Source organism: Corapipo altera, unplaced genomic scaffold (assembly GCF_003945725.1).
Source record: "Corapipo altera isolate COAL_440 unplaced genomic scaffold, ASM394572v1 68, whole genome shotgun sequence".
NCBI lineage: Eukaryota > Metazoa > Chordata > Aves > Passeriformes > Pipridae > Corapipo > Corapipo altera.
The window spans coordinates 1,464,168-1,479,402 of record NW_020884919.1 but is presented as its reverse complement, the minus strand read 5'-3'; the positions used below and the strand labels follow the sequence as shown (position 1 = coordinate 1,479,402).

General features: G+C 40.6%; 1 protein-coding gene across 1 annotated transcript in view; it reads right to left on the bottom strand.

The window, feature by feature from the left end:
• NEB (nebulin) overlaps positions 1–15,235 on the bottom strand; it is a 99,062-nt gene that overhangs the window by 43,731 nt on the left and 40,096 nt on the right. Inside the window, exons 36-62 of the mRNA XM_027656241.1 lie at positions 15,199–15,232; positions 14,788–14,892; positions 14,187–14,294; positions 13,291–13,602; positions 12,634–12,837; positions 11,785–11,889; positions 11,511–11,618; positions 11,071–11,382; positions 10,255–10,458; positions 9,992–10,096; positions 9,442–9,549; positions 8,960–9,271; positions 7,904–8,107; positions 7,600–7,704; positions 6,926–7,030; positions 6,526–6,837; positions 6,131–6,235; positions 5,779–5,877; positions 5,502–5,603; positions 5,060–5,167; positions 3,938–4,249; positions 3,729–3,833; positions 3,540–3,644; positions 3,040–3,144; positions 2,037–2,144; positions 1,838–1,951; positions 630–827 (exon numbers count right to left, since the gene is read on the bottom strand). Coding sequence (XP_027512042.1) covers positions 630–827; positions 1,838–1,951; positions 2,037–2,144; positions 3,040–3,144; positions 3,540–3,644; positions 3,729–3,833; positions 3,938–4,249; positions 5,060–5,167; positions 5,502–5,603; positions 5,779–5,877; positions 6,131–6,235; positions 6,526–6,837; positions 6,926–7,030; positions 7,600–7,704; positions 7,904–8,107; positions 8,960–9,271; positions 9,442–9,549; positions 9,992–10,096; positions 10,255–10,458; positions 11,071–11,382; positions 11,511–11,618; positions 11,785–11,889; positions 12,634–12,837; positions 13,291–13,602; positions 14,187–14,294; positions 14,788–14,892; positions 15,199–15,232 — 4,204 coding nt within the window. The remainder of the gene's footprint in view (positions 1–629; positions 828–1,837; positions 1,952–2,036; positions 2,145–3,039; positions 3,145–3,539; positions 3,645–3,728; positions 3,834–3,937; positions 4,250–5,059; positions 5,168–5,501; positions 5,604–5,778; positions 5,878–6,130; positions 6,236–6,525; positions 6,838–6,925; positions 7,031–7,599; positions 7,705–7,903; positions 8,108–8,959; positions 9,272–9,441; positions 9,550–9,991; positions 10,097–10,254; positions 10,459–11,070; positions 11,383–11,510; positions 11,619–11,784; positions 11,890–12,633; positions 12,838–13,290; positions 13,603–14,186; positions 14,295–14,787; positions 14,893–15,198; positions 15,233–15,235) is intronic.

Below are 15,235 nucleotides of genomic sequence, written 5' to 3'. Positions count from 1 at the left end.
TTAAATGTGAGCACAGAGACCATCTCATGCTCTGCTGAAGGATTTTTACCCACAGGATTTACAAGGGGAATTAAATCAAAGAATTCTGCATAGTAATAGCCAGGCAATTAACACACCATCAGATTTCCTTAGGAAAGTGGATTGGCCCAAGCTGGGACACTGCTGACCATGGAATATGAGAGCATGTTATGGCTCAGAGACCATTCCCTCAGCTCACACAATGCCAAATGAACAAGGAGAAGTCTTTTCCAGACCCACTGGATCCAGAAGGACTGTGGATGCTGTCCTGGCCCCTGTGCTAATTACAGCATTCCCAATTATAATACACAAGGATCACTGCAGTGGTTGCTACTGTGCTACTAAGAATCTAAAGCTACAGTTATTAATTTAATATTTAAATACTATGGAAGATATTTGAAAGTATTTCATATTTAAACACCTTGGAAAAAATTACATTTAAAGTACCCCTGTAATGTCAAATAAGTTCAAGAAGTGTTTGGACAACGCTGTCAGGGACAGGGTGGGATTTTTGGAGTGTCCTGTGCAAGGCCAGGAGTTGGACTGGATGATCCTTGTGGGTCCCTTCCAGCTCAGGTTATTCTATGATTTTACAGAAATGATAAACATACATCACTCAGAATCTCCTGGGCTTTTCTGGCGTGAATCATATCATTTTCTTCAGGGGAACAATTCCACTGATGGAAGTAACTTCGGTATTCCAGGTCACTGAGGATTTGCTGGCACTTCTTGGCCAGCACGTGGTTCATCATGTCACTTGGAATATGGACATTTTTCTTGGTGTCCTCATAATTCTTTCTGTAGGCCAACTAAAAAGGAAGGATTGGAGAAAGGGGGAGAGGAAATAAGAATTATTTTCTCCATAACATTGACTAATAGGCCACAGCATAATCTGAGACATGATTTCTGGATTTAGTAGCTAAACTCCCATGGGATTCAACAGCATGAAATTTTAACTTTGATGTTAATCACCATTTGTTCTGATGAGGTTCTGGAAGGACAAGAATGACCTTCTTCACTTGCACTTTTAACAGCTGGTGAGAAAATGAATAAGACTTCAAGATTTAAAAAGTCCTATGCTACAAACATGGTTTTCATCTAATTAAAGACAGAATATTTGAGATTACAGTGATTTTATGCCCTGCACAACTTGTTGTATGTGCAGTGGTGACAACAGCAAAACACCACATGTGGACTTACTTTTCCAGTTCTTAAATTCCTATTTCAACCCAAAATCTACACTTTTATTTGTAAAGCAAAAGAATCCCAATTTCTTACTCCTCATATTCTTAAACTGAAACAGAAATCTTTTTTTCCCTATTCTATGTCTTTCTTCCTATTCCATGTCTTTCTTTTCTTCCTATTCTGTCTTTATTTTTTTCACATTCCATGTCTTTTTTTCTTCCTATTCTATGTCTTTATTTTTTTCTCATTCCATGTCTTTCTATGTCTTTCATTTCCTATTCTATTCTGCCTTTCCTATTCTATTATTGTCTAATAACTAAACAAATCCCTCCTTAATCTCCTAAATCATTTCAACTTCAATTATTTAACCCACATATAAAATAACCAGTCAGGAAACACAGACTTGTTGGAATCACTTTGACTGATGTTATCGTTGACTGATGTTGAGGTCGGACTTGATGGGTCCAGCTTGACCTTGGAGGTCTTTTCCAACCTTAATGACCCTGTGATTCTAGAATTCTATTAAGCATTGCAGGATTTATGTTTGAATAATGAAATAACGAATTTCATTAGTGAAATAAATAGGGAAATAAAGACAATGGAAGATGATCTGCTCTGATAATTCTCTCCTTACCGCGCTCCTCATTTTCTGGAATTCCAGGGAGTGAACGACAGCGGGGAAATCCCCAATTTCCTTCCCAGCCAGGTAATGGCCTTTCAGCTTCTCATATATTTCCTTGTATTTGCGCTGCAAAATATCCACGAGGGAGTTTTAATGTTCATTCTAACAGAAAGATGGGGGAAAAAAAGGGAAAGGATGGAGAATTGCTGACCTCACTGTTGATATCGTTTGCGTGTTTGGCTCCAACGAGAGGCACGTACTTCTCATCCAGAGTGTATCCAATGGGCTTGCTGAGCTCCCAAGCCTTTTTATAAAGTTTCTAGACAAAGCACATACAGGTTTTGTTAAAAAAAAAAATAAAAAAAAATCAATTATACCTTCCGAGAAACACACGTGGAATGTGATTATTTTGATGGAGTGGTTCCCAAGAAAATAAATTAACGTTCATTTTGAACACTTATTCAGTGTAAGGCAAGCAGAGTAAGTGTTCCGTACCTGAGCACAAATGTGAGCTGATTTCTGCTTTCTTTATTACATTTATATCCAGAAGAGTAACAAAAATATCCAAAATGTAGATATGAACTCTTGTTTAAAAGGGCAGTATAGAACTGAGATTGATAATTTTATAGATATGTGATCAAAATTGTGAAAAATCTGTAAGTAATATTGGTGTTTATTATAGAAACATTAACTGTGTCAGTGGCACTTTTCTAATGCATCTTATTATGCTAAATATTAAATATATTTACCTTCAGATTGAATTATGAAGTTTCTACTTGTATGAATGAGTGGTCACTTATATTTTCAAAAAACAGAGGTTTCCCATTAAAATCAGTGAAACTACTCAAAAGTTAACTGTTTAATAATGTAAGTAATCTATAATTTTCCTTTCTTATAAAAAAAATAACTGTGAATTTCATCAGTAGTCAAGGTAGCGATTATTGGATGGAATTATAAATTGGTTTTGTCCCACAAACTCTACTACTACTATTCCTACTTCCAAAGACCACCCAGCTGTGCTTTAAGATCAGTTCAAAAAGGAAAGAAATTATCCTGATTCCAGTGATCCAAACCTGGAAATTAAATAACTTTCTCAGTGCCACCCAGTAGACCTCTGACAGAAACAGCAGAACAGTTTCCTGAAGTCCACTCCACATTCTGCTGCATTATAAACAAAGAAATCAGGGATGAGGTGGACATTTTTGGGATCCTACCTCACTGTGGAGTAAGGACATGTCCTTGGCGTGGTGCAGCGCAGGAGTATCGTCAGACCCGATATATTGGCCTTTCTCAAGGTTAAAGGTTTCTTTGTATTTTAGCTACAAAAAGAAAACAAACACAGTGTCAAATCCACGGGAGAAGTACATCATTCCAACTAGTCCAACTGCTGGAAGTAGACATTAATTTTCTCTTATGCATATCCTGAGAACAAGACTCAATTTTTTAACTACCATAAGCAAAACCTATGTAAAGTCTAAATCAGTCACATGCTATATCCTTCTACAGAAAAATGCTAAATTATTTTGGCTAGAATATTTTGTTGTTCATTTATATCACTTCTTACTAAATTTATTTATCCCAGTAAAGCCCATTATTAATGAAGTAGCATTTTCACACACACATATAGGGCTAAACATAGGATAATTTAGCAAAAGCAATTAAATCATCTACTAATTCTTGTATATAAGCTTCTAGTATAAGAAACAGTCCATACATCACTCTGGTTGACAGAGTTCATCTTCGCCAACACAATGTCAGGAGTGTCAACCACACTGGTGTATTTGGAAAAGTTATCCAGGGCTTCTTTGGTGTATGATCTCTGCAAAGAGATGAAATAACATCTTAAACACTGGGCATGAGAAAGTAGTGCTCACTGTGCCACTGCTGAAATATTCTCTCTTACCTTATTTATCAATTCTTGGGCATTCTTCACTTTCTTGTGCTCCACCGAATCCAGAGGGATCCAACCAATGCCACGGAGCCATTCCAAGTCGGATTTGTAAACGTTCTGAGTCATAAGGACAACAGAAAAGGAAGGAAATTATTTAATTCAGGATGAATTATGCACTATGCTAAGTGGGAATGGCCCAGTGTGTCTGTAGCATCACTCACATCGCTCTGCAGGTCGTAGGCCTGCCGTGCGTGGATGACGTCGTTCTGGTCAGGAAGACACGTCCACTGGTGCAGGTGTTGGCGATAGTCAACATCACTGACCAAGTTCTGACCTTCCTTTGCTGCCACAACTGCCATGGCATCCACAGGGATGTGGATTTTGGACTTGGTTTTGTTGTAGTCGGATTTGTACAGGCGGTCGTTCTGGATCTCGCCCGCGTGCTCGTACCACACCAGCTTGGGGTCATCCCTCATCTTGGGAACGCCAACGTAGTGACCTCTCTGCTTCACATACTCAGCTTTGTATTTCAGCTGATGGAGGAGGGGAGAAATAGGGATAAATCATTGCTGATTGTGCCCAGTCTGGTTCTAACCTGGGAACAGCTACACAAAGCAGATGAGACAGAGAGTTGTCCGACGCAGCCTTAGGTTTTCAGTACATGACCAGATAAAAATATGAGGCATACATTAATATTACTTTTTATAGGCCTCCCACTTCAAAATATAGCATTTTCTAGACTGAAATGCTACCAATTTTCAGTAACCAACTGAAATTGTCAACACAAGAGGAAATGTTTGCTAATAAGTGCATTTAGTCTCATTTTTGTAACAAATTATTTGAGACTATCTGAAGAGTGGATGTTTATTTAAGGTATTTAGATCACACTGTTTTGATAAAATGTATATTCCAAAAAAGAATCACGTAATAATTTTAATATCCATTATGCGTAAGTTGAAAATGTAAAGTGTGTACCTGCTTACAGGTTTTCAAGGAGGAAGCCTCCATAATATGCCAAAAAAGTGAAATCAGAGCCATATATTAGAATCATATTATCACTTCAATTTTTTAACATTTATAAAATATGAAAGTCCACCTCAGTTGATTTTGAAAGGACTGTTTCTGGAGAGGGTGAATGTGGAAGGGTCAATCTGACCTTCCAGCATTGATAGCACTAAAACCCATTGTCACCAAGATGGCTGATTTCTTTGGAGGACAGTAGTTCATGAAAAGTCTGGATGTTACCCCAAATTGAAAGCTTTCCAAGTCTGTTGTTGTATTCCCAAGGCCTTTAACATTTCGAGCTTTCAAGCACTTGTTTTTCTAAGGAGAAAAATCATTACCTCACTCTGGACATCGCTCGAGCGCTTGGCATGAGAGATCTGCACCGAGTCAGGAGGTAACAGGTACCCAGTGGCTTTTTCTTTCTCCCAGCTTTCCTTATATAAATTCTGTGGAAAATAAAAGTGAGGAGGAATTCAACACTACTATATTGATAACTATCACAGTGTGTATATATATATACGTATATATGTATTTCTAGGCCAGGTTGGACAGGGCTTGGAGCAACCTGGTCTATTGGAATGTGTCCCTGCCCATGGCAGGGGGTGGAACAAGATGAGCTTTAAGGTCCTTTCCAACCCAAACCATTCTATATATGTGACCTATATTAAAGTATAACAATAACAAATTCTTCCTTTGCATTGTTCTTAATAAAGCAGATTTTCTAAATACCTTCAAAGAGTTATTAATGTGAGTGGAAACCGTCAAGGAGGGATCATGTACCTGATTTAGAATCCTGGCTGCCTCCCGGGCCATATCCAGCTGTGGTGTATCTGTCAGGGTATAATTGGACTTGGCCTCATTCCAGGCTTTGTGGTATTTAATCTAGAACAGAGAAAGAAACAATTGCCTTTTAGCACCACCACAGACTTTGGAAAACACATAATTTATGCATGAAATACTGTACAAAGCCCCGAATTTGCAGGGTTATTAGACAAAACACATTAAGTACATAGTCCTAGAAGTCAAACGTAGCCCAGACCCCCGGGAGCAAACTCACATCACTGAGAATCTCCCCACTGTTCTTTGCTGTGACATAATCAACCCTGTCGGCCACCGCGGTGAAGGGAAGAGTTTCAGCCTTTGTGCGGTACTTTCTCTGTGCAAGAGGAAAGAAAGGAAAGGACAGTCAGATCCCCCTGGAATATTTCCTGGCTAACACAGCAATTCTGAATACGGACTCAAGACAAGGAGGTTTACATGGAAGGAAAACTCTCCATGCACAATGAATGTTGTGCAAATACTACAGTTGTCTTTTTCATTAAAAACAAACTGATGCATTTAACCATTCCAAATACTTTGGATGACTAATAGCCTGAAGAAAATTGTAGTATTGAAAGCCATTTTGTTACCTCACTCAAGAGATCTCCAGCATATTTGACGTGCTTGACTCCAAGGGAATCATTTGGCAGCCATCCAATGCCCCGCAGCCATTCCAAATCAGCTTTATAAACAGCCTGGGAAAAAAAAATAGGGTCCCTGCTGTTAGCTACAGCTCCAGCAAGATCCATAAATAATGGCTCTTACTTCCAGTGGCTAAAAGGAGAGCAATAATTCCAACATGAGCACTGTATCTGAATTTATCACCCTTTAAACTTGGCAAAACGTAAGTGGTATATATTTTGTACTCCTAACATAGAGCAAAGCCAATTCTCTGAGTTCAGCAGGTTCCCACTATTTATTGCTGAAGCAAAAGAAGAAGACACAACTTATTACTGCATTAAGGGATGTTTTCATGATATCTTACATCACTCTGGAGGTCGTAGGCCTGCCTGGCATGGATGACATCGTTCTGGTCTGGGAGGCAGATCCACTGGTGCAGGTACGTCCGGTAATCGGCGTCGCTGACCAGAGTCTGCCCGTGCTTGGCTGCCACGATGGACATCATGTCCACTGGGAGGTGGCACTGGGTCCTCAACTTGGCAAAGTACTTCTTGTACTCTCGTTCGCTCTGAACTTTGGCTACATCAAGGGCAAACTGGATTTTCGAGTCTCCTTTGGCGTTCGGAACTCCAACGTAATGTCCCTTCTGCTTCTCGTGCTCCAGTTTGTATTTGTACTGGGGACAGAGCACAGGTCACCATTATAACAGTTATCATAAATAGTTCCTAGAGCACGTGAAGATCCAGATGTCTCTTGGCACTTACATCACTGGCAATCTCTCTGGAAGCCTTGGCTGTCTTGATGGGGATTGCGTCCGCTCTCAAATCGTAGCTCGACTTCAACTCATCCCAAGCTCCTTTATACATTTTCTGAAGAGACAGAAAAATGCCACACATATGCTGAATGCTCTGCCATTTGCCTTTAAAGAAACACAGAGCTCCTGCCACCTGTGTGCTGAAATACCAATGAATTTTTTTGGGCATGACTCCTGCTCCCAGCCATAAATTATGCTGGAAGTTTCACTGCCTTTAAAACATGCACAGGGCCTGCAACAAGTTTTGCAACACTTAAAGTACAGAAGGGTGTTTGTAAAAGTTTAGAAAATATTTATATGCCTTAGGCTCACATCTATTTCAATAAAATATTACCTGAATGGTGCATGATAATAATAATTTTTAACCAGCTTTATGCAAGAATTTATTTTAAAATATCTAAATCCTTTAAGGACACTCAGCAGAGGGAAGGGAATGTTGCAAGCCCTGTATGAGGACAGACTTCAATGAGACTTGTGTGACTTAGTCTTCAGCTTTGGAGGCAACATCTTAGAATGACATAATTCATAGGATACACATACTATTTTAGAGAAATGTAGAGAATAGTAGAATGTAATAGAAATAATGTAGAAAGTAGAAAATGCAGAAAACAATGATAAGCATACCTGGCTATAATTAACAGCATTAGCCTTGGCTAGGTTGATTTCAGGTGTGTCTGGCATAATATGGATCATGGTCTTGTCCTTTTCCCAGGCTTCTTTGTATTTTGGCTGTTAAAACAGTTTATTTTATATTATAATGATGGAATTTCACTTGTCAACAGCATAAAATCCCACAGATCTCTGCTGAATTATCATCTCTAAAGAATAAAAAGCTTGGAAAAGCATTGAACTTAAAATGCCACTGACTGATTCTATATTTTAGCAGTGAGATTTCTCCCTTTAAGAACTTAAGGAGGTTGCTACATACGATGCTGAGCTGTTCAGCGTTTGTTTTAGCAAGGACAACGTCTGGGGAATCCACCACACTGGTGAACTTCACGCTGTCGATGGGTGTCCGGTACACGTTGTCGCTCAGGAGATCCTGGGCATTCTTCACTCTCTTAATCTCTGGAGACTCGTTGGGCAACCAGCCAATTCCACGGAGCCACTCCAGGTCTGCCTTATACACAGCCTGAATGAGACATGGAAAAGAAAAGCCTTGTGTTTAAAATTACTGTCTTCATTATTTTACATTATAGAAAGCAGTATATGTTTTACATCTAGCTAGAGATAGATCAATCCTTTTTACATACAAGAGATGTCCACTGTAATAAGTAAAATTAAATCTGGGAACCAGGTTTTAAGTAGTTCCTTTCTTAACACCTTCTAAACCTTGTGGAGTTAAATAGAGGGGAAACAAATTAAATGAATTGTTGCTAATGGTGACGACTATTAAGATTTTAAAAGACTCCTCATTTCAACAATATACAAGTCCAAACAAAAAAAACCAAGATGCCCACCAGGAAATTTGGCAAGTCAAAAAGCAAGGAACATGAATCTCACCTCAAAGCTCAGAACTGGAATAGTGGAACAGTGACTGAGGTTGACTGGTAAGCAGCAAAGCCAAGTCAGGAAACCAGCTGCACTGACACCTCCTGCTCAATCAGCCACTAAAACATTTCACCTGTACCTTACACTGTTTTTTCCAATTAAATATATTTCCAGCTGACTCAAATAAACAGGAGTAACAAAAGCCACCTGATTTCAGGCAGCAAATAGCTTTTACTCCTAAGTCCCACCAAAGCAAGAGAGACAAATCCTTCATCCTCTCCAAAGCACATGTAACGCAGCAGATACCAACTAAAGTTTTATAAAAATTAGAGGAAAAATGAAGGCTTTTTAAAGGTGAAAAAGAGCAGAATACAAAAAATTCAAGAAAACAGTTTAAAGATAAATCTGTTGTAACTGTATAATATCAAACCATCAAGATTGCAATATATTAAACATCAAGAGTAGCAACCACCACCCCTCTAGAGATACTCACGTCGCTCTGCAGGTCGTAGGCCTGCCGTGCGTGGATCACATCGTTCTGGTCAGGAAGACACGTCCACTGGTGCAGGTACTGCTTGTAGTCAATGTCACTGACCAGTGTCTGGCACTCCTTGGCTGCCTGCACTGACAGGGCATCCACGGGAATGTGGATCTGGGTCTTGGAATCGTGGTAGCCTTTCCTGTAGAGGCGGTCGCTCTGCAGCGCCATGGCCCGCGCGGCCAACGCCAGCCTGGGGTCGTCCTTGGCACTGGGGAGCCCGATGTAGTGCCCCTTCTGCTTCTCGTGGGTCTCTTTGTACTTGTACTAGAAGTGCAGAGGTAACACAAGCAGTCACTCATTGCTCACCTGGACAGACCACCAAATAAAAGGGTTTGCAGCTTCCCAAGCTCTCAAACTGAACCTCGCTCAGTTCTGCTGAGCTGGACACAGAGACAGACACCACCCCCACATTAGGGGGGTACAGAGGACTGTACCTCACTGCAAATGTCCCTGGAGGCCTTGGCTTGTTTGATGGGAATGGCATCAGCTCTTAGGTCATAGCTCTTTGCCTTGGCCTCATCCCAGGCCTTCTGATAATGTTTCTGCAAAGGAAATGAATCACCTCTGTCAAACACAACCAAGTCTCTCTGGTACAAATTCCTTCCCTCGAAACCTACTTCCCTGGGAATTACCCTGTTTGCCCCCTGTGACTGGCAGGGTTACAATAATGATCCTGTCAAGAGTCTTAAGAGAAAACTCAAGACTTAAAGCAGGTGCAAAACCTGTCAGGGTTGAGGAGTCTGCAAACTCCAAAAACTCTTCCACGGAGAGTTTGCTTTGAACTTTGGAGTTTGCTCACAAACTCACAACCTCTCAGCCTAAAGAGCCCCTGGATGTAATTTCTTGTTTACAAGCACATTAGAAAATGGTTTTTGTGCATCACCATTTACAGCAAAACCTAAACCACACAGGCCAAAAACTGGAAGAACAACTGTCATTGTTAACTTTCTAACACTGCACAAGCATTTCATTTAATTCTCTTACATTGCTGATGTTGAGAGCGTTGACTTTGGACTGCAGCATTACAGGAGTGTCAGAAGGCACAGAGATCTGTGTCTTGTCTTTATCCCAGGCCTCACGATACAGACGCTGAGCAGAAAGGAAGAAAAATGGCATTTCACCGTGGGGGTTAAAACACCAACGGGAATTTTTGGGTAATTCCAGTGACTAATTCCCAATTCTACTGCCCACCACAAAGAGAAGAAATGCCACTCCATAAGTGAAAGGGAAGTGCAAGGTGAGCTTACATCGCTGAGCTGCATGGCGTTGGTCTTGGCCAGGACAATGTCAGGGGAGTCAGTGATGCTGGTGAACTTGAGCTGCTCGGGCCGCGTGCGGTACAACCGGTCATTGAGGAGCTCCTGGGCCTTCTTGGCTTTCACCACGTCCACAGACCCTTCTGTGAGCCAGCCAATGCCTCTCAACCATTCCAGGTCGGACTTGTACACGTGCTGCAAACAAACCAAGGGTTACTGGCATTGCACAGACAACTCTTTATGCCCAGAAGGGTTCTGGATTCTCCATCCCTGGAGATGTTCAAAACCAGTGTGGATGAGGCTCTGAGTAACCTGTTCTACTGGAAGGTGTCCCTGACCTTGGGGGCTGGAATGAGATGATCTTTAAGGTCCCTTCCAACCCAAACCATTCTGGAATTCTGTGGTTCTAACTCTGTGCAGGGACTTCCCATAAAGCTTTCCCCAAATTCCTTCTCACACAGTTACACAACAAACAGCCAATGACACTATGATGTATCAGGTTTGCTTTCCACACACAGCAAACCCCCTGATTTTCACAGCAACAAAGATACTTTTAAGACACTTAATATGTGCAAACCAGGGGCATAATCTGCAAGCAAACATTCTATAGCAGCCCAAGGAAACACAGCCTCCTTATGAACCACCCAGAATATTTTTGGCCCCCAGGCTGAAAGCACTGCTGATTTGGAAAGGACAAAATAAACATAGCAGGACAGAGTGCAGGCTCATGAATGTGCATTTGAGAGGATATTTGGCCAGTCACTATCAAACAGAGCCACAAAGCTTTCCAAAGTAAGTCCCACTCACGTCGCTCTGCAGGTCGTAGGCCTGCCGTGCGTGGATCACATCGTTCTGGTCAGGAAGACACGTCCACTGGTGCAGGTACTGCTTGTAGTCAATGTCACTGACCAGTGTCTGGCACTCCTTGGCTGCCTGCACTGACAGGGCATCCACGGGAATGTGGATCTGGGTCTTGGAATCGTGGTAGCCTTTCCTGTAGAGGCGGTCGCTCTGCAGCGCCATGGCCCGCGCGGCCAACGCCAGCTTGGGGTCGTCCTTGGCACTGGGGAGCCCGATGTAGTGCCCCTTCTCCTTCTCATGGGTTTGTTTGTATTTGTACTAAGAAACACAAAAAGAAGTATTAGCAGAAGCTGGGGTGAATTTCCCATAATTTCATATTGCTGCTGATCACAAAGAAACATATTCCTGTTTTCCAGGTAACTGAAAATGCATGAGGAAGAACGTACGTCACTCGCGATATCTCTCGATGCCTTGGCACTTTGGATTGGAATTGCATCCGCTCTCATGTCATAACCCTTCTTCTTGGCCTCTTCCCAGGCTTGTACATAAAGTTTCTACACAAGAGAAGACAGAAAATGGCTTACTGATATTTAACAAGGGGTTTCTACATTTCATACTTTTTTCTCAAAATTTTCATCAATGTGTAATTCTTTATAGTTAAAGAAATGCTTCCTTAATTCTGAATTTCCCTTAGCTTAGTAAATGTGTAAATGTTCTTACCTTGCTGACATTGGCTGCATTGGCCCTGGCTAACAGAATATCTGGTGTGTCAGGCATGACATGGATGGTTTTTTTGTCTGCATCCCAGGCTTCTGTGTACAAACGCTACAAGAGAGGAAAACAGTCCTTTAGAAACATTCCTTTATGTGTGTCATGATGGAAACACCACAGATTTGAAACCAGCAGTGATAAAAAATATATCCATGATAGAAAAGTAACCTTGAAGGAGAACTATATACAGATATATAACCAAACTAATACATTTGTCCAAATAAATTATTTTACAGATGGCTATGGGTAGTTCAAGCAATAAAATACCCTGATTCAGCAAAGGTTCTGACTGAACAGCTCAAGAAGGAAACTTTGTCCTTATTTCTCAAGCTAAGTTGGTGCAGCAATTGGTTGATTTTGAATTGCTGAGAAACTGCTGTATGAGGAAAACTGTATTCATTATTCTGCTGTATCTATATAAGTTGTTTGATTCTGTTCCTTAAAAAGGAGTAGGAGGAGGTACTTAGTGATTTTATCCTCCAGCTCTGAGATACATTCCAGAAACTTCACTTCCAGAGAACTTCAGCTGTTTCCTCATAACTTGTTCATCATTCAGCAGTACTGTTAAAAAAAATGTGATTTAGGTGACTTTTTTCTGTACATTTTTACCAAGTGCTCAGTTCAGACAGAGAGCCCTAAAATAAGAGCTTTCCTGTTCAGTGGCTGAATTTGGACATTCATTTTAAGTCCACAGCAAAAGTCTTCAGTCTGACTTTGTATGTTGTATTTTTCACCTCATCAACAAGTTCTATCAGCTGGTAATACTGGTGATTTAGACAAAAAAAAACAACAGCTCACCTTGTTCATTATCTCAGCATTTTGCTTGGCTAAGACCATGGGCAAGGAGTCTGTCACACTGGTAAATTTGATTTTGTCTGCAGGTTGACGGTACTTCCTGTCACTCAGGATTTCTCCAGCTCTCTTGGCTTTCTCCACTTCCAAGGAACCAATAGGAACCCATCCAATACCTCGTAGCCATTCCAGGTCTGATTTGTAAACAGCCTGAAAAGATTTGAAAGCCCGTTCTCTAGGTGCAAGTGTGATTCAGAATTAAAATAACTATAAATAAGCACACCTTAGTCAATATGAACAACTGTGTGTGTTTCTGGTGGCAGGATATGGTTTTGAAAACACTTGTTATTTTTGAAGATGAAGCAAAATAACAAAAAGAATGGAGTTATTGGAGCACGCCACAAATACCAGAGTTATACACAAATTACACCTCAGGTTAAGGACTGAGGAATACAATTAATCATAAATTTGATGAAACAAAATTACACCTCAGGTTAAGAACAAAGGAAATGAAATTAAACAAATTTGATGATGTAATGAACATTTCACCTCCACCAACAAATCTGACGAAGCGACTAAGGCATATAATGTACACTTGAAAAATTAAGAGTGTAGAAGACCCTGTATCTTCAATAATGATTACAAATGTAAGGATTTGCTCACATCACTCTGCAGGTCATAGGCTTGCCGAGCGTGGATCACGTCGTTCTGGTCGGGCAGGCAGATCCACTGGTGCAGGTAGTGCCGGTAGTCGATGTCGCTCACCAACACTTGGCACTTCTTGGCCAACACCACTCCCAGCATGTCCACGGGGCTGCTGAAGTGTGTCTTGGTCTTCTCAAAGTCCTTCTTGTACTCCCTGTCACTCTGGATCTTGGCCACGTGCATCGACCACATCATCTTGGGGTCGTCCTCGATGTTGCGGGCCCCGATGTGGTGGCCCAGCTGCTTCCGATACCCTTCCTTGTACTTGTACTGAAATACAGAACAAAAACACAAGGCATTTAAATACCAATCTTGATAGAAAAAGAAGGAGCCTCATCCTCTATCAAAACCTGTCCTAGTCATTGCATATATTTTTTTCCTGGTTCGGTACTGAGACATTTTGAATGTCAGTATGACACTTTTACAGAATATATTTTTCCACTGGAAAAAACCAAGCATTTGAACTTCTAGAATTGATTTGCTAATATGTCTCTTTTGGGGAGAGATTTTAAAGTATTTGCTATTCTGAATCAGAAATTACCTTGACTAACTCTAGCACAGATATCTTTTTGATCATCCTACTTAAACATCCATGGACATAAATGGAACTATTACAGGGGACATATAAATAATCCTCACATTATCCTATTTATTTATTACAGTGATATAAACCTCATGCATAAAATACTGGCTACCCATTCCTTTTTATGCACTGAAGGCATGTGGTAGAATCACAATGAAGATAGACTTCAATATTAGTTATTCTATGAAATATGACATTAACAGACAACAGAACAAACATTCTGATCCTTTTCCATTCCCAAATCCATCTGGAAATAATAAAACCTGCTTACATCACTGGCAATCTCTCTGGAGGCTTTGGCAGATTGAATGGGAATGGCATCAAAACGCAGATCATAGCCCTTCTTCTTTGATTCCTCCAAGGCCAGTTTGTACATTTTCTGTGAGAAAAAAACCCCACATTTTAGTTCCTAAGGCAAAATTATGCTTCAGTTAAGCACAACTCTGTAATAGAAAAAATGAAGTCCCTAAACAATGCTGTTAATCTTCAAGCCACTTCGATATTGTTCTCTAGAAAATAAAAAAAAAAATGCAGATTTCAAAGACCTTGTAATTATATTAAAGACCCTTGGAAAATGGAAAGCATGTAGGGACGGTAAAGAAAGGAACATTTTAAAAGTTAAATTATTTATTTCACAACTCGCTATATAAATGATTTTGCATTTATGGTAGCAAATATCTTTTAAAAGGCCAATTAGATACCTAGGAGATAAACTCCAGTGAAAGAAGAAATCTGATTTCAGCACTGGAACTGGCAATTTCTGACACTGAACAACTTGCCAATATTATTCTACTATCGACTGAAAGCCAGAGATGACAAGATTGTACTTGCCAGAAACCCTTTAATTGTCTCCCCTCTCCAACTTCACTCACCTCACTGTAGTTCACTCGGTTTTGTTTGGCCAGCAGGATTTCTGGGGTGTCAGGCATGACATGAATCGAGGTCTTGTCTTTATCCCAGGCTTCAGTGTATAAACGCTGAGGAAGAAAACAGGAAGAGATTAATATTGCTTTCTAAACGGGGTAATATCTCAGAAATCAAGGAAAAACACAGAGCATATTAATTAAAATTACAGGAACTTTTCTAGTGTAAGGTATCCCTGCCCATGGCAGGAGGTTGGAACGAAATGATCTTTAAGGTCTGTTCTAACCAAACCATTCTGTGATACTCTGAAATATAGCAGGGATACAGAGTTCTGTGTTTAGTCAGGTGGAGACAACATTAACAAAAGGAGAATTTATCTGAGGGAATTCAACACTTGGGAAACTGGAATCAGGACTCACCTTGTTCATGGTGTCCGCGTTCTGCTTGGCCAACACC